This window comes from Oncorhynchus masou, chromosome 6, assembly GCF_036934945.1.
Source record: "Oncorhynchus masou masou isolate Uvic2021 chromosome 6, UVic_Omas_1.1, whole genome shotgun sequence".
NCBI lineage: Eukaryota > Metazoa > Chordata > Actinopteri > Salmoniformes > Salmonidae > Oncorhynchus > Oncorhynchus masou.
The window spans coordinates 76,579,349-76,598,013 of NC_088217.1; the positions used below are offsets into that span (position 1 = coordinate 76,579,349).

At 42.0% G+C, this 18,665-nt stretch overlaps 2 protein-coding genes across 4 annotated transcripts in view; both read right to left on the reverse strand.

Moving 5' to 3' along the window:
* Positions 1 to 1,284: 1,284 nt before the first annotated feature.
* On the reverse strand, positions 1,285 to 11,242 carry LOC135542681 (TLE family member 5-like). 2 transcript variants are annotated; one of them, XM_064969808.1, is made up of 8 exons: positions 10,525 to 11,242; positions 8,759 to 8,856; positions 8,541 to 8,604; positions 6,773 to 6,817; positions 6,186 to 6,248; positions 5,984 to 6,058; positions 5,721 to 5,894; positions 1,285 to 4,103 (listed from the first exon to the last, which is right to left on the reverse strand). In XM_064969808.1, exons 1-8 carry the CDS (start codon positions 10,549 to 10,551, stop codon positions 4,017 to 4,019), a joined length of 633 nt encoding a protein of 210 aa, XP_064825880.1. In that variant the 5' UTR covers positions 10,552 to 11,242; the 3' UTR covers positions 1,285 to 4,016. The 2 variants fall into 2 exon arrangements, with proteins under 2 accessions (XP_064825880.1, XP_064825881.1); XM_064969809.1 differs by having other exon boundaries at positions 5,721 to 5,891; positions 10,525 to 11,239.
* Positions 11,243 to 11,800: 558 nt separating this feature from the next.
* Positions 11,801 to 18,665, reverse strand: part of LOC135542674 (guanine nucleotide-binding protein subunit alpha-11-like) — a 52,843-nt gene continuing 45,978 nt past the window's right edge. For both annotated transcript variants that reach the window (XM_064969796.1, XM_064969797.1), the window contains exons 5-7: positions 17,490 to 17,619; positions 17,037 to 17,190; positions 11,801 to 16,933 (exon numbers count right to left, since the gene is read on the reverse strand). In XM_064969796.1, coding sequence (XP_064825868.1) covers positions 16,743 to 16,933; positions 17,037 to 17,190; positions 17,490 to 17,619 — 475 coding nt within the window. In that variant the 3' untranslated portion in view covers positions 11,801 to 16,742. The remainder of the gene's footprint in view (positions 16,934 to 17,036; positions 17,191 to 17,489; positions 17,620 to 18,665) is intronic.

Sequence of the window (18,665 nt, forward strand, 5' to 3'; positions counted from 1 at the left end):
TTAGGCAAGCCTAAATGAGTTCAGGAGTCAAATTTGGCTTAACAAATCACTTGTTACATGGACTCACTGTGTTAAATAAGGGGTTGTCATGATCTTTGAATGACTAACCCTTCCTCTGTAAGGTCCCGCAGTCAAGTATTGAATTTCAAGCAAAGATTAAACTAAAGACCAGGGAGCTTTGAAAGCCTCCTCAAGAAGGGCAGTGGTTGATAGATGGGTAACAATAACAAATCAGACATTGAATCTCTCTTTAAGCATGGTCCAGTTCATAATTATGCTGTGGACAATGTATTAAACCATCCAGACACAAAGATGCAGGACAGGAATGAAACTGCTCAGGGATGTTACCATGAGGCCATTGGTGATTTTAAAACCGCTTCAATGGCTGTGCTGGGAGAAAAACATTGAGTGAAAAGAACACAAACATACAGAATAAAAATGCATGCATCTTGTATGCAACAAGGCACTAATGTAATACAAAAGAAACACAGAAAGGCCTAAATGTGAAGCCAGCACAACACTGAGTAACAACCACCTTACTTTCAAGCATGGTGGTGGCTGCATCATGGTATCGGTATGGTTGTCATTGGAAAATACTGTGGAGTTTTTCAGGATAAAAAGAAACGGGATGGAGCTAAGCACAGGCAAAATCCTAGAGGAAAACCTGCTTCACAACCAGAGAATGGGAGAGGAATTCAGCAGGACAATAAACTACCACAAATGGCCGAATCCTCACTGGAGTTGCTTACCAAAAAGACAAATGTTCCTGAGTGGCCGAGTTAGTTGACTTAAATCACCTTGATAATTGCTGTCATAGCCATCATCCCAACATCTTGACCGAGCATGCAGAATTTTAAAGAGAATATTAGGCAAATATTGCACAAGTCAGGTGAGTAAAGCTCTTAGACTTACCCAAGAAGACTCACAGCTGTAATCACTGCCAAAGGTGCTGTAACATGTATTGACTCAGGGAGTTGAATACTTATGTAATAACTATTTGTCACTACATTTTTATGAATCTTTAAAAAAATTATCTTCCACTTTGACAAAGTATTGTGTAGATTGTTGACAAAAAAAAATGACAAATCAATTTTAACAATCACATGCAAAGAAATCCATGGGGTCAATACTTCTGTAAATTCATTTAAGCTTTCTTAATAAACTAGAAATTATTTCTGGTTGTTCATCAAAGTTACTTGGCTAACTCATCGATACTGCTTTGGAGTATATACCCACATGCAAGCAAATACAGACACACAAATACAAAAACCACTAGAAACAGTCTCTCCGTTGAGTCATTTATTTGTAAGGCACCATAGACATTTCCTTACTGCCGAGCGCTTTCAGTCATGTTGTGATGTCAATGTTTCGGTTTGGTTGGTTTACATTAGATGTGACTTTTCCCCGCCACGTCTTTTAAATGAAGCTATAAGTATTGGTTTTTCATAACACAGATGACATACATTATCGCCAAGTACACACCTATGAAGTTTCACATACAATGACAAAAATGAAGAGTTTTAAAAATTACATTTACAAAGCTCAACAAGGAGGCGACATTTCCTCAGCATTGTCAAGGGGGCAGGAGAGGAGGGGGCATATTGGGTAGTACCTCTTTCTATAGCACATCACATAATACACACGCTGCACTGACACGTCGTCTTCCATCACACGCATACACACTAAAAGCAGCTTTGAAACATACAAAAATGCTTAAAAAAGTATATGTATATTGATATATAAATGGGCCCGTCACAACAGAAACACAAACCATTCATGTCCAAGTTTCTCTCTACATTCAATCAAACCTGCCATAGCAAAGTTTACAGTGTCTTGGTTTACAAACTACAGCCCAAAAACGCTCTTCTCACTCTGAACATTTAGACATCTACCTGTGAGGGGAGTCTACCTGGCAGCAGTAGTAGGTTTTTAGGGTCCTGTGATTTTAATTAACCCATTGGGGGGGGGTAAAGTCTGTAAATACTGTAATGGGGGTTTGATTGAATACAGCCCTGGGTCTGGTTTGGCTTTGCTGCCACCTACTGTCCTGTAGAAGAACTAAACCTTATCGCCTCGAATTAGAAAGACAGTTATGCATCTGCGGGTAGGTTATAGGTTAGTGCGCTACAGCTGTGTTCTAGCTCCAAGTGCTATGCTAACCAACAGAACGACATATGCAAATGTATTCCTCTCCCTTTCCACCAATAGAATCTGATCTGAATGAGAACATGATTGATGTGAAAATTTGTTCCCGTTAAAATGTAGACCTCGTCCAGAATCAACCCTTACCCCTTGGACACTTCCTCTGTCTAGGGGGAAGTGCCTAGGGGCTAGGTGTTGATTTGGGACTGGACCATAGACTTGGTCAGTTAAGAGAGTGGACAGACAAGGGCGGGAGGGAGAATAGGAAAAGGTGGTTCATAAGAATAAAACGTAAGTTTGCGCACACACACACACACACACACACACACACCCTCGCTCCTGACTTTTACACTCGACTGTCTTATTCAAGTGGCCCTTTCAGAACACTGTCTGTGAGATCAGTGAGCAGAGTTAGCAGTAACTCTGCAGCCAATCAGCAGAGACCTACAGGAGGAAGTCGTCCCTAGACACTGATCAAAGGTCAGTAATGTTTTGATTGTTTAAATCTGAGCTTAAGGGCAACTTCTATTAGGAGAAGAGGAACAGAGGTCAGGGGTTAAAGGGTTAGAGCTGAGATGGGACCAAGTCACAATTTTGCAAGTCTCAAGTTTAAGCTTTGAGTCAAGTCCCAAGAAATAACGGGCAAGTCACAAGTCAAGTCCCACAGCTCAGGTCGAGTCAAGTCACAAGTCCCTAATTTTGGGTTTCGGGTCCTCAAGTCAAAGGCTAAGTGTTTTTTTTTTTGCCAATTTCATTGCAATGATTTTGGACCAATGTGTTTTACAAACTGACTAACAGCGGTTTCCTCTACAGACACAACAATTGCAATTGGACAATACAACTCACAGGGCTAGGCTTGCTTTATGCAGGTTTGCATCGTGTAGGCCTTTGCAACTTTAATTCAAAAGTAACTCACACAGTCCATGTAAATCAGTCGTGTTTGATTCATTTCAGTTAATAGTTTTGGATTGAAAAGGTCAAGGCAGCCTAGCCAGTCCAAGTTTGAATTCAACTTACACCAAATTTAAATCACAGTCACATTTTCTCCTAACACAAATACACCTGGTTGTTATCAGTAGCCTAGTTGAGCAGACTGGGAAGTCATCTCATTTTCCTCCATACAGTTTAGGTGTAGGCTGCTGAAACATTTCTGTTAAGAGTTCTTGCTTTTGTTTGTTGGGAATGATGTGTTATCACGTTTGCTAAATAAATACCGCAGGACAGTGGAGAGTGGCGCGCTTTGCTAGATGACGTGCTTTGTGCCCGGCCTGCGAGAGTTGTGATTTCCGTGAATATGATTGGTGAAGACAGAACAAAAGTCGAAAAACCTGCAGCACTCCGATATGAAGGACAGAGAGGCCTACCTTGTGAGCAAGATGACAAACCGAGTCTCGACTCACATAGCTTGTCCAAGTAAAGTCACCAGTCATAAATGCTCAAGTCAATGTCGATTGGCAAGTGTTTGTTTCTTTTTGCCAAGTCTAGTATCAGGTCATGAAATGTCCAAGTCACGTGACTCGAGTCCACATCTCTGGGTTAGAGGTCAGGGTAGTATCTGTTGGCAATGGGTTGTCAGCGGCAATAGTGAACAGAGGAAAGGAAAAGAGGAAGGAGTCAGACAGAGGAGACCTGTCCAACAGGCTTGGTGACGAACTGATTTGATGATAATAGAAGATGAAAAAGAAGGATAAGAAAGCGATGGAGTGGAGGCCCAGAGAGTTACTGAGATGAACCACAGTGTGACACCTACTGTATGAACACTCAACTCACCACCCCCCTCCCCTTAGCCCTCCCACAGTAGATCCACGCCTGGTTGTCCATCAGTCCAACTTGTCTCACCCCTCTCTCCACTCCTTCCCATTCACGCTCCACCATCAGTCGGACTTGTCTCCGTCCTCTTCCCTCTGTTCTCTCTCTGCTGCGTCTCTGGCCTTGTCTTCTTTAGCCAGCTGGGCCTGAGCCTGGTGGGGAGGAGACCAGAGAACAAAACACAAGGAGTGGAAGAGAGCCGTGAACTGTCATGTGTGTGTTACCTGCTAGGGGTGTGTGTGTTACCTGTAGGGGGGGGTGTTGAATGTCGGGGTCAGGGCTCTACACTGGCATTTTATACAAGGAAAACATGTGCGCCTAAACAGAAAAATGTAGGTGCATACACACATAAATGCAGGCGCACATTGAAAAGTAGTCTGAGGTAGTGTTTTAACTGTCTCTCGGGCTGGCACAATGATCTGTTAACAGTGTCTGTTTCACAATTTTTCAACATCTCCAGCACTACATGTGAAAACAGTGAATTTCTATGTTTTTTAGTTAAAAAGACAGGAAGATAAGTGTTTCCAATGACAACCAATTCTTAGACAATTTAGTATGGAATGCCTACTCCTAATTGGTTAAAATTACAAGTAGGCATTCCATACTAAATTGTCTAAGAATTGGTTAATGATGTCATTGGAAACACTTATCTTCCTCTGTCTTTTTGACTACAAAACATAGAAAAGTGCTGAATATGAAGTAAAGATTTTTATGACATTTCCCTCTAAGTGAAGATTCCCCACCACAAAGCTAGAATGCTGGCTTGCAAGTATTGGTTCGACCTTACAATACTTGCAAAACATAAGCTTTCATTCACATTCAAACTCTAACCAGAAGAAAGCTTTTTCCTCATTGTTGGATGTACTTGTATGCTTCGCGCTGGCAGTGGCACTGGCTAGCAGAGCAACGTTGGCGCCAACGTCACTATTAGTGCTAGTGAAAGCTTCGTCTTCTTGTGTTGCTGGTGACTCGACGACCATGGACTCAGCCACATCAGTATCACTGGCAAAAACATCGGCCTCCTGTTGTTGATCTTGTCGCTTAAAGCTGCAATATGCAACTTTTTGTCTGGCCCACCGAATTAACATAGAAAAGTGGAGTTATAGATCTGAAATTCTCATTGAAAGCAAGTCTAAGAAGAGGTAGATACATTCTATGTCCACTATTTCTATGCTTCTCGTTCTGAAGTTAATTTTTTGCGTCTTTTACGTTCAGTTTTGTACGCCAGCTTCAAAACAGTGAAAATACAATATGTTTGGTTATGGAAAATATATTTCACAGCGGTTTAGATTGTACAATGATTCTGTACACTACCTGCTTGTTTTGTCACAAACTGAAATGAGGCGAACGGTTAACATTTCTGCAACCAAGCGAAGCGATTTCCTCATGGTACACCTTTAAAATAAAATGTGATCCTCTTCATCCTTCTCCTGACAGAAGCGAATGCAGATCCTCTCAAGGTAGCTATTCAAAGGCTTGCGTTTCCAGCCTACTGAGGTAGTTCCAGCCTCAGACAACATTAGGCTACGATTGGCTCGTTGAGATGCATGTTGCATTATGATATTCGTAGTTCTTCGTGCGATTACCAACCATAAAAAAAGCAGAAATACTACAACCACGACAGTATTGGTTCTGGGGGTACAAGTCCCCACTTGGATATTTCACTTTTGCCATTAGCGCACATTTATTTTTAGTCACATATGCAAGTGAAATGGTCACACTGTAGAGCCCTGGAGGTGTGTGTTGCCCGTGTGAGGTGTGTGTGTTACCTGTGCATGTGCTGCCTGTGAGTGAGAGTGCGAGGCCAGGATGGAGGACAGGGACATCAGTCCGGCGCTGGAGGTTGGAGGGAGGCTGGAAGCAGACAGGCCCATGGGGAGAGGGGCCATCGTGGGGAGGCCCAAGCCCTGGAGCTGAGACAACTGGTGCACCTGGAGCTGCTGCTAAACGCACAGACAGATACACATGGTTATATACACACATATTCATACTCGAGTCACACACACACACACACACACACACACCAGCCTACCCGTATGATAGAGTTCATCTCAGGAGGAGTGACCTGCTTGGCTCTCTCTATGGCCCCTAGGACCTGCTGCTGATGCTGCAACACACACATCCAAACACATTTAGCTATTGTACAGAATTAAATTGATTGAGATTGTACAGCACGTTGATATGGGATTATGTTATCCCTAGGAAAAGTATGTGTAGAGAGGAGAGTGTAATACCTCTTGAGATAGGTAGGGGAGCACCTGAGCACAGATCCCGTTTAGTCTCTTCACGATCTCAGCCTGGGGAGAAGAGACAGACAGACAGACAGTCAGAATCATAGAGATAGAGGTTTCTAGTGCCCAAAGCCCATTTTAGCATGGGCAGCACCATTGAGGTCACTCACCATTTTGAAGTAGTTAATTGAGTGGTACTTCCTATGGGTTAAGGAAGGATCACATAATTCCATCCAGATCATCGTTAGGGATCAGCCAATGATTTATACTCGTGAGGAAACATTCCTCAACTGCAGATGGCAGTAAATAGCCGACTTTGGCTGTATACCAGTTGAAAACAACACTTTCGGTGGCTGTGTGCACCCTTTCAGTTTGTTAACCAACTCAGGAGTAGTAGAAGAATGTACTACTTCAAAATGGAGAAGGCCTCAATGGTGCCAATGCTCTCACAGATGCCATAATGGGAAAGATGCAATGTTGCGTCCTCTAAAGATCTCTATGGTCCGAATACAACACTGGCTTTACCATACAACACAGTACCAGAGAGAGAAGAGGGGGAAAGAGAGAAAGCAAGAGAGAAAATAAGCTACCTGTTTGTGCATTTCAATGTTCAGTCCATAAGACATCTCGTAGTACTGCAAAAAGAAGATTTGGGAGTATGTGACGTAACACTAACATACTGCAGAATTCCAATCAATCCCTAGCCCCCAATACACTTGTGTACAGTACCAGTCAAAAGTTTGGACACACCTACTCATTCAAGGGGTTCTTTATTTTTACAATTCTCTACATTGTAGAATAGTAAAGTCAAACTATGAAATAACCCACATGGAATCATGTAGTACCCCCCCCCCCAAAAAAAGTGTTAAATCAAAATATATATATATATTTTAGATTCTTCAAAGTAGCCACTCTTTGCCTTGACATATTTGCACACTTGGCATTTTCTCAACCAGCTTCATGAGGAATGCTTTTCCAACAATCTTGAAGGAGTTCCCACATATGCTGAGCACGTTGGATGCTTTTCCTTCACTCTGCGGTCCAACTCATCCCAAACCATCTTAATTGGGTTGAGGTCGGGTGATTGTGGATGCCAGATCATCTGATGCAGCACTCCATCACGCTCCTTATTGGTCAAATAGTTCTTACACAGCCTATTGGTGTGTTGAGCCATTGTCCTGTTGAAAAACAAATGATAGTCTCACTAAGCACAAACCAGATGGGATGGCGTATCGCTGCAGAATGCTGTGGTAGCCATGCTGGTTAAGTGTGCATTGAATTGTAAATAAATCACAGTGTCACCAGCAAAGCACCCCCATACCATCACACCACCTCCTCCATGCTTCACTGTGGGAACCACACAGGCGGAGATCATCCGTTTACCTACTCTGCGTCTCACAAAAACAAGGCGGTTGGAACCAAAAATCGCCAGTCAGACCAAAGGACAGATTTCCACCGGTCTAATGTCCATTGCTCGTGTTTCTTGGGCCAAGCAAGTCTCTTCTTGTTGGTGTCCTTCAGTAGTGGTTTCTTTGCAGAAATTCAACCATGAAGGCCTGATTCCCGCAGTCTCCTCTGAACAGTTGAGTTGGAGATGTGTCTGTTACTTGAACTCTGTGAAGCACTTATTTGGGCTGCAATCTGAGATGCAGTTAACTCTAATGAACTTGTCCTCTGCAGCAGAGGTAACTCTGGGTCTTCCTTTCCCGTGGCGGTCCTCATGAGAGCCAGTTTCATCATAGCGCTTGATGGTTTTTGCGACTGCATTTGAAGAAACTTTCAACGTCATTGAAGAAAATTTCAAAGTCCTTGAAATTTTCCACATTGACTACCCTTCATGTCTTAAAGTAATGGACTGTCTTTCACTGTGCTTATTTGAGCTATTCTTGCCATAACATGGACTTGATATTTTACCAAATAGGGCCATCTTCTGTATACCACCCCCACCTTGTCACAACACAACTGATTGGCTCAAACGGATTAAGGAAAGGAATTCCATAAAAATTTACATTTAACAAGGTACACCTGTTAATTGAAACGCATTCCAGGTGACTACCAAGAGTGTGCAAAGCTGTCAGGGCAAAGGGTGGCTACTTTGAAGAATCTCAAATATAAAATATATTTTGATTTGTTTAACACGTTTTTTGGTTAATATGATTCCATATATGTTATTTTATAGTTTTGATGTCTTCCCTATTATTCTACAATGTAGAAAATTGTATAAATAAAAGAAACTCTGGAATGAGTAGGTGTGTCCAAACCTTTGACTGGTACTGTATATCTGAGAGAATTGTAGTAATGGCCAACGTGTATCCTAGGTAGGCAAAAAGTAAAAGAAGAGGTGATGATGTCACTCACCATGATGTAATGACGCTGCATCTCTGACTTCTCACTAGCTAGCTTGTCACACTCCATCTTCAAGCTGATTGGATATATGACAACATTTGGTTACGGACATGTCTGTGTATATGAGTGAGTGCATGTTGGAATCTGAGTGCATGCAGTGTGCGTGACTTGAGTGTTTGTGGGTGGGTATTTTGAGTGTGTGACTGAGCACGTGTTTGTTTAAGTGTTACCTATGGTATTGTGCTTGTAGGAACTGAAACTCGTCCTTAATGCGGTCGCAGGAGTCGGAAGTGGTGAACTTGAGAGGCTGGGAGGACTGGGAGGAAGCCTGGTGGACAACACAATAACAAACATACAACTGTCAGAATCCCCAAGACAACAACAAACAGTTAGACAATCAACAAGATAACACCAATCAGTGAGAAGCTGTGTTTCCATCCACTACCCTTCCCACTGACGTGTGCATTTCTTCACTCCCCCTGTATGTGGGACTATATGGGTGTGTGATAGAAAGGGGACAGGCACGTTTGGGACTGTGTGTATGTGTGCGAGACACATGGGGGTGATATTGAATGTTCAGTAACAGAGGGATCTGAAATTAACCTTACAGCAGGGGTTTTTCTGGGCTTTTACTGGGGGGGGGGTATTAGCGCAGGCTGAGAGGATGTGTGTGTCTGTGAGTATGGTCAGGGTTAGATGAGTTTCCAGAGGTGACCAACTGACAAGAATGACCCCAGGCTGAGTCAGAGCCATAATCCAGTGTTAAGATTCTCATCGAGGCCTTACTACTTCAGACTGGTAGAAGGATGCCACCACCCAGATTACACCAGGGCTCTGACAACTACCATCCTGTAGACTTACTGACTGTGAATGCTTTTGCTCCAGCCCCTACACAAACACACTTGGTTTGGCTAAGCAAGGTCCTGATTAGGTGATTAGTAGGGCTAGAGCAAAAGCCTGCACACCCAGTAGCACACACACAAACAGCTCTCCAGGAGGGGCTGGTCATCCTTGGAATTGAAAGAGGACAGGTTTATGCAGGGACAAACCCTGATAGTGTGAACTAGGATCCCGGCCTAGGGGGTAGTAGGACGCTAAAGAGAAAGAAGAAACACAGAAATAGGCTCTACCATAACAAACGGTGTACATTCATATTTCCCAACCAGTATCATCATTAGCGCACCAGTATTAAATTAGGTCTAAGTTATATAGCTACAACATCCTGTATAGTTGGTAGAGTAGGGTGCTTGCATCGCCAAGGTTGTAGGCTCGATTCCCTGGACCACACACACATAAAATGTGGGCATGATTAAGTCGCTTTGAATAAAAGAGTCTGCTATATTGCATATTTTATTGTATATTACATCCACTTCTGTTGTGATGGCATAGTGGCCGGCAGTCCTTGGGACTTAATGTAATCAAGGATCCAAATTAAAAGACACCTTGATTGAGGATTCAATTGATAGTAAACTTTTAATTATGATTGTACGAATTGACTTAATTCCACATGCCCTTACGTGTTAGGTTTGACTAAAAGACTGTCAAGAAAAAACGTTCTCGAATTTGTCTCCGCAATCTAGTTAGCTACGTTTTTATTAGCACATGCCACTTTACCTAGATAGCTGAGATATCCATGTTCAAATATTTCACATTACGTTACTAATGAGTGGCAAACGTTTAGTGTAATATTATAGACTGGCTAAAAGGTAAACATCCATTTCCAAAGCTGAATGAAAACCGCTGTAGTTAGTAATATTGGTTAGCTAACGTTAGCTAGCTAAGTGGGAGCTACCCTGGAATGTAAACAAATGCCGGGGGCGCGTGACAGACAAGCGATTGAATCCATCATCAACAACACAAATGAAAACATACCACGGCCATCGTAGATATCCCCCTTTATTCTTACATGGATAAAAGTTTAATTGCTTATGTAGCTAGCTAGAATAGCTGGAATTTAGCTATCATCTAGCTAGTTATGCTAACGTTAGCTACTTACCGAGTGTCTTGATTGTGGAAACATCATGTCAATGGATTTATCGGTGTTCCTCAGCAACCAGGATAAAAATATCTAGAACCCGTTTTTAGACAACTATTGCGTCTTCCCTTGTTTTTTTTTTAGACAGCTACGTTAACGTTAGCTGGCTAGCTATTTATCTTAAACGTTATCTAGGACACCAGTTACCCGGTCTCACGTCGTGATTGTTTTTTCTCCAACGTTGTTGGCTAGCTAGCGTTGGTTTTGATTTGGTCCCTTGTCAAAAAATTAACAAATGGCACCAAAAGAGGTTGAACACCAAGACGTGCAACGTTAGATAATATGGCACCGATTGAAGAATCTTAAAATAAACCTGGGCTAGGTAGATGTTGACTAAGTCACAGCAATATCCTTTCTTGTTAGCTAACTAACTAACGTTAGCAAATCTTAGCAGAGAAGCGAGCCAACGTAAGTTTAGGTAGCAGATTTGTATATTGTCCAATTCCTCGTAGATATTATAGCTGTCAAGTGGGGCAATCGTGTCGAAAATCTGCTCTTGAAAAGCGTCTTCAATTCCACAATGTGTTAACTAGCTACCATTAGCTGGCTAGCTAATGTCCACACACAAGCCTTCACTACGAGCTGAAACCACCCCTTGCGCTACAAAATGTACGAGTCATCGATGAGCGGGCGTTGCATGTGATGAGAGAATGAGGTGGCGCTCCGAAGGCCCATTTTAGATGTCAAATGTATAAAATTACAGTTTGCGGAAGTGTTGCTGCTGCCGTGTGCCCCCGGTGGAAGGTGTGTAGAACTGTCCCCTAATGAAAGCACGCAAGTGTGAGATGTGGTGGTTCCCTAACACTCATAACAATAGCCTGCTCATTTAATGTATAATAACCCCAATCCCATAACTTTGGTATCATGATCCTCATAATGTAGACGAAATCTGTCCATCACTGATTATTTCTATTCTGTGACACTCCCATCTATTTCACTAGCAGAAGTCACAGAATGACAACTGACAATTCTGAGAAATGACAGCATTTCAATAACACCAAGAGGATGGAAAACCTCTATATAGACCCAAAAGCCATATTGTATAGACCCTCTTTGATGGAACAATGGCCAGGTCCAGAAACAACCCCTGTTGTTCCTAACCATAGGCACTTGAAGGCCTACTTATCAAATCCTATGAGAACTACACAAGTGCATAGTGGCTAGAAGAGAAGGGCTTGGGTCATTTCTAGACATGGCATATGCCAGACTAGTCATTAACCACACACACACAAAATCAGCAAGTATACGAACAAATTTATTTCAATTTAAAACAGATACCTTGTCATTATGTTCTCTCTTAGAAGGCGACGATGATCGTAATAAATCATGTTCATGTTTGAATGAGGATCAGGCAACAGTGGTTGAAACAAATGCATGAAAACACACATAAAAAAAGAAAAGAAATATGGCGAGAGTAATGCAAATCAATAATCCATAATAACCAACCGATCAATCAATAACCGATTCCACCCTTTCATCAAGGTCTCTGCATCAGCCAATACATTTTTCTGAGCCCTCACCTCCTCCCAACACTAAATACATGCAATTGTATAATTACACAATAAAAAAAAAAAAAAAGTGTACTTATAGTTTTTGTTAGGGGTGGCGTAGTCAAACATGCCAGGTGTTTAGGTCTCTGGTGTTCTTAAAAATGGGACCATCCAAGATGGCTGTCCCCTGATGATGATGTCAGCGTTGGCACTTAAGAGAGAGAGAGCCTGGCTCTAGAGAGAGTTGGGTTGGCACACAGTATAATACATCATTTACATTTGGTTTACATACAAAATAAACAAAAACAAAAACAGCATTGTATATTTTATACACCAACTAAAACATTTAACCCTCAGGTTTCCTTAGATTAAAAAATAAATCAAGTGGTCCTAAATACAATAGTGTTCCGGTAATATTTTTTTATCTTACAAAAAAGATTTAAAGGAAAGAAGTCAAGCTAAGTTCTCAATATGCACCATGTCCATGTTAATCTGACCAGGTAAAACTCTGGGTCCTAGTTACAGCCTAGGAACAACTCTGGGCCCTAATGTGCAGACACTTCAGGAGAGCCAACCAATTAACCCACAGGAAGTGGAAAACAAGAGATTAGTAGTGTTTCCTATAAATATGACTGATTAATCACCAAGTCAGATGATTGTAGTTTGGGCTGTTTTCACCCTTCATTGTGGAGGCAGTACAGGAGCCTAAGTGCTTGTCTGTTTGGTATGCGAGTTGTATTCAACACATTGTTTGTGGGCAGGTCAACACCGAATGAAATACTGAATGTCATACTTGGATAATATCCTCGAATACTGGCTGCAGTGTGCAGGCTTTAGTTCCAGTACAACACTAACACACTTGGTTCAACTAGTTGTGGTCTAATTCAAGACCATGATTAGTTCTCAATCAGTTGACTGGGGTGTTATTGCTGGTATGGAACAAAAGTCTGCACAGGTGTGCTAGAGCTGTGTGTTGCGCAGCTATGCTTTAACTTGGAATATAATTTTAACACCTGGTTTAACACCCCGCCTCTACTGCAGGAGTGTCTAATGACAATGTGCAAAATCTCCTCAACAGGCACAAAGCACACCCCCGGATGGTAAAACTAGCAGTAGGACAGTAGAAGAAAAGTTCCCCTTAACACTGATCTAAGGTCAGTTTTGCGTCCCCCCCCTTAAATGGATAAAAGGCCCAATGCAGACGTTTTTACCTCAAAATCAAGTAATTTCTGGGTAACAATTAAGTACCCTAATGTGATTGTTTTTACTCAAAATGGTCAACAACAAAAAAACAGCTTCTTAGCAAGAGTAATTTCTCAAGCATGAATTTTGCTAGGACTGTCTGGAAGTGGTGGTCTGAATGATGAGGGGAAAACTGAAAACTAGCTGTTATTGGTAGAGGTTTGAAACGTTAAAAAAAATGTGGTTTATTAACTAATTTACCGCATGGTGATATCAAACAGACAAACCAAAACAGGCAGAAATTTCAGGTGGTCTTTTCAAAAAGCTCTTACACTAAAATAGCATTATCACCATTTTCACAGTATTATTCCAACCTTAGTGTGGAAATCTATACAAAACACAGGAAATTCACATTTGACTGCACTGGGCCTTTAAGGTTAGCATTGAGGGAGGGTAAGCTGATCCACGATCACGCATCAAACAGTGAAGTAGGGAACTTGGGGCTTGACAGATTCCCTCATTCGGAGCTGGAAGCTTGTGCGATCCACTGTTGATCCAGAGAAAGAGAAAGTAAAAAATGAATGGTAGTGTTGGTCATGTATCCGACCACAGCTGCATTCACACACGGTCTTTGTTGAACAAAATTATCCCCACAAACACTCGAGTGAATGGCTTAGTTGACTGTGAACCTAAAACCAGGGGTAAACAACCCAGTGCTTCGAAGTCTGCATTCCTGCTGGCTTTCATTTCTTCCCGGCATTTACTTGATCAATGAATGTTACCAATCGGCTGGAGATTGCAAACACCTGATTTCACAGATAGAAATCCGTTTTTGGTTAGAAGGCAACAGAAAAAAAACAGCAAGACTGCAGCCCTTGAGGACAGAACGCAACCGTGTACCTTTGTCCTCTACTGCCCATCGCTTTCTAAGATTTTTTGAATTCACTCATTGAATTTCCAGTCACCTCATGAATTGAAAACCGAATTGAGCCCTGTCCTTTACTAGTTCTCTCTCCCCCATCTGCCTGACTGTCTGATGCATGGCGATAGCCCTTAATGAGAATAATGAAGAAAAAGTTGCCTGTAGAAAGAGTTTCAAAAGTAGATATGCAACGTCACTGGTTCTATCAAAGCAAGCCTCGGAACTTGAACTAAAACAACTCAAACCAACGACAACGCAAACTGTGTTTAAATTACAACGACAGAGCAAGCATAGACCGTACTGGTCTCCAATCACTGGTTATAAAAATTCACCTACGTTCATATGGTACATTTCCTATGTATGCAGTTACAGAGCTGTGCCTATTAGAAACCCAAGAGGAGAAATACAAGTTTTCATCAATGAAACAAAACAAAGTGACTTAATGGGAGAAGAAAACCATTGAATTTAACATGGATATAGATAGAATGGCAAAGTACATCTGGAATTGTCTTAAGAGAAAAAAGAAAGCAGAGATTTAGTACATACTTTAGTAGACGTTTGTTTTGTTACAGCAGATTAGACTCAAGTCTAGCCCTGACCGCATTTCAACATGATAGAAACAAAAGCAGTCAAATTATCAACACCTTCAAACCTGGTTCCATAAATTATTAGATAAATTAAAAAAAAAAAATTAAAACTTTATTTAGTTACTCTTTTAATATCATGTATTTTGTCAACATATTGTGAATAACTAATCTGCTCTAGTGTTAGTAGGGAGAAGCTGCAGAGGAGAGCCGAGGATCTAGAATGTTCTGAAGGTTCTAGAATAGAAGGCTCCTGATGGTTTAGAACCTCCGTTCTGAGACCGTTCCTTTCCTCTCACTGCAGTCCTCTGTGTGTGTAGTCCTCTTATAATCAACTGATTATCAATCATTAAAAAAAATCCAGAATCACAGTATAAATACTAGTAAATTCATAGGAAAACAAAAACAGTACACTATTGAAAAGGAAAAAATGGGATTTTCTTCTATTTTTTTTTGTTGTCAAAGATGGTGTACTGTACCACAGAGTGTTTTTGTACAGGAGCGTTTCTGTGTACATGTATTTACAAACAGAAATATACACAAACAATAACTTTTTGACTTCAGAGTATGCTTGCCTGTCCATTCCGGGAGACAGTCTCCTGCTCCAACCAATCAACAACCACCTCTCATCAACAAACAAAAGTGTCTATACAGTAAAAAAAAAAAAAAAAAGGTAAACAACATAAAGCTTCCTGTGTGTCTTGGAAAATGGATGCCACCGTGTCATTGGTGGGGATGGACTGCCCAGAATCTCCAGAGCACATCTAATTGGGTCGCTGGGCGACTTAACACGTGATGTAATTCTTTCACAGACTGATGTACCGTACAGTGATGACATCATATCCATACATGACTCCCTCCCCCTCAGTGACTGTCCAATCAGAACATAGTAGCAAGTATGGGATGTTCGGTAATCTTAATGTGGCGTGTATCAAACAGAACGTGGTACTGCGGATGTCAAACGGAAGGTTTCCATCTATCAGTCAGTAAACCAGTGAAGGAGGGAAGCGATGTGATCAAACCTAAACATGAACAACCACAACCGTCTGTAAAGGATAAAATTAGTCCGTTTCTGATTACCATCTTGTTTTTGTGATATTTTGGCTATTTTGCAATTTTTTTAAATAGAAGATCTTGTTTTGTTAACCGCTTCTATAACTTTTCAAACGACTTCTTAGTCGTCGGATAGAAGTTGACATAGCAACAAGTTACTATTATTAAAAACTATTTGTAAAAAAGCTCAGCGATACACAGATTTAATCGATTTGCTTTTTCCTCTCCCTCTGGTGCTTTCAGTCTTAGTGTAATTTGTCTACATACGTAATTACTTTATAACATACTTAATTATATTTTTTTGCGTTTGCGATGCTCACTTAGAGTATACATTCATCGATGCGAGGTGGAAACAGAATCCTTGGTCTGCCCCCTCACTTCTGTGTGACATCACTTCCTGCTCGTGTCCTGGTGGCTTCCTTCGGTTACCTCATCGTCTCCACCCCCCTCCCAGTCTATAGCCCCTCCCTTATAGAGTGCGGTATGGTCACTCCTTCCACCAATCAGAGGATGTGATCTCAGGCCAGTTGACTGAGGGTTTAAGGGTTAAAAGACCCACAGTTCACTGACCGCACTGGTCCTCTTCCTCACCTTCACACACACACACACACACACACACACACACACACACACACACACACACACACACACACACACACACAATTGTCCCCTCCCGTAGTCATGGCATGTGTGTGAAGAAGAGGAGACTGACAAGCTGCTGAGAACGAGGGAGAGGACAGGCTTATGGCAAAAGGATAGAAAATAGGGAAGGAATGAAAGAGCGAATGGGAGGAGAGATATAGGAAGAGGGGGTCTTAAATCGCTGGAGTGAAAAGCAGGAGGGGGAAAGATCAACTAGATTTGTAGGTGTGTGTAAGCTTCATAAGTGTGTGTGTGTAGGCTAAGCTGTGCAACTGGGAAGAGTGTGTGTTTGTGTGCAAGAGTCTCTCAGACCAGGTTGTATTCTTTGAGGTTGAGCTGCAGGATGGTGTCTTTGACGGCAGCGAAGACGAAGCGGATGTTCTCGGTGTCCGTAGCGCAGGTGAAGTGGGAGTAGATGATCTTGTCGCTATCCGGGTTCAGGTCCACAAACATCTTCAGGATAAACTCCCGGCCCGCCTGGGCATCTCGCTGGGGACCTGGGGCACACACACAGTCAATCCCGCATCACGGTAGTCAGAAACCATCAGACACACGATATATCACTAAGGTAACTGTAGACACACACACACACACACACACCATCAAACTCAGGGAAGTAGTCGACTAGGTGGGAGTATGAGATCTTCTCCTCCAGCAGATCCTTCTTGTTGAGGAACAGGATGACTGAGGAGTTCTGGAACCAGGGGTAGGTGATGATGGTCCTGAACAACGCCTTACTCTCCTCCATACGGTTCTGACAGAGGGACAGAGGACAGTTAGTAATAGGTGTTTGATGTGTGTGTGCCGTGATGTGTGCGGGCGAGTGTGTGGTATCTTTGACATGATAACCATAGATTTAGGATCAAATTACCTAATCCCAACTCCAAAAACAAACCATTAGGGGATAAAGGCATATCAGACCCTGGATCACTGGAAAGAGTCAAATTCTACCTAGTTCACCAATGTTTCACTATGGGAAACCGGGAAGACAAAAAGGAGAAACATCTCTCCCATCTTTCCCTAGTGTGTGTGTGTGTGTGTGTGTGTACACACCTCGTTGTCAGACTCCACCAGGACTTGGTCGTACTCGCTGAGGGCTACCAGGAACATGATGGAAGTGACGTTCTCAAAACAGTGGATCCACTTCCTCCTCTCTGACCTTTGACCCCCTACATCCACCATCCTGGAGCATGGACGGCGGGAGGAGAGGTGCCAGGACACGGAGGACGAGAGAGAAGAGATGTTAAAGTGTTGCTGTGTTTGTAGAACAACTAATAAGACTGTCTAAAACCTCTAAAATGACTTCCTGAATCCACCCAAGCAGAAGGGTTGGTATCAATCAGTCCTCATTGATTTTCTATGTCTGTGATTTAACTCCACTTACAGTTAGTGTATGGATGGATTCAACAGCCACATGAAGACCTAGCCCAAAACCACACACATATAAAGAGGGAGGTGGAAAATTTGAGATGGTTCAAAGTGAACTTGAGATGTAGAATCCTAATGACCACCATTTTGGCACCTAACGTTCCAAGACAATCCCATTCAACTGAGACTCTAAACGAGAACGTTTGGTGGCAACATGGAGGACAGTTTGTTCACTGTCTCATCTATGGCCCTGAGGTCCCAGTTAGGAAAGCCTATGGTGGAAAACACATGCAGATCATAAACTGACATACAGTACCAGTCAAAGGTTTGGACACACCTACAGGGTTTTCTTTATTTTGACTATTTTATACATTGTAGAATAATAGTGAAGACATCAACACTATGAAATAACACATATGGAATCATGTGGTAACCAAAAAAGTGTTAAACAAATCAAAATATATTTTATATTTGAGATTCTTCAATGTAGCCTCCCTTTGCCTATTTCGTAAAAGACCAAGTCCATATTATGGCAAGAACAGCTCAAATAAGCAAAGAGAAACAACAGTCCATAATTACTCTAAGACATGAAGGTCAGTCAATGCAGAACATTTCAAGAACAGGAAAGCAAGATGGTGTGGAGTTGCTTTGTTGGTGACACTGTCGGTGATTTATTTACAATTCAAGGCACATTTAACCAGCATGGCTACCACACCATTCTGCATCAATACACCATCCATCTTTTTTGGGTTTAGTGGGACTATCATTTGTTTTTCAACAGGAAATGACCCAAAACACACCTCTAGGCTGTCTAAGTCTATTTGACAAAGGAGAGTGATGGAGTGCTGCATCAGATGACCT

Coding starts and splice junctions, on each gene's coding strand:
- LOC135542681 (XM_064969808.1), bottom strand. CDS start 10,551: ATGATGTTTCCACAATCAAGACACTCG. Junction 8,605..8,758: donor CTACAAGCACAATACCATAG/GTAACACTTAAA, acceptor ATATCCAATCAG/CTTGAAGATGGAGTGTGACA. Junction 4,104..5,720: donor CACAGGCAGCACATGCACAG/GTAACACACACA, acceptor CCTCCCCACCAG/GCTCAGGCCCAGCTGGCTAA.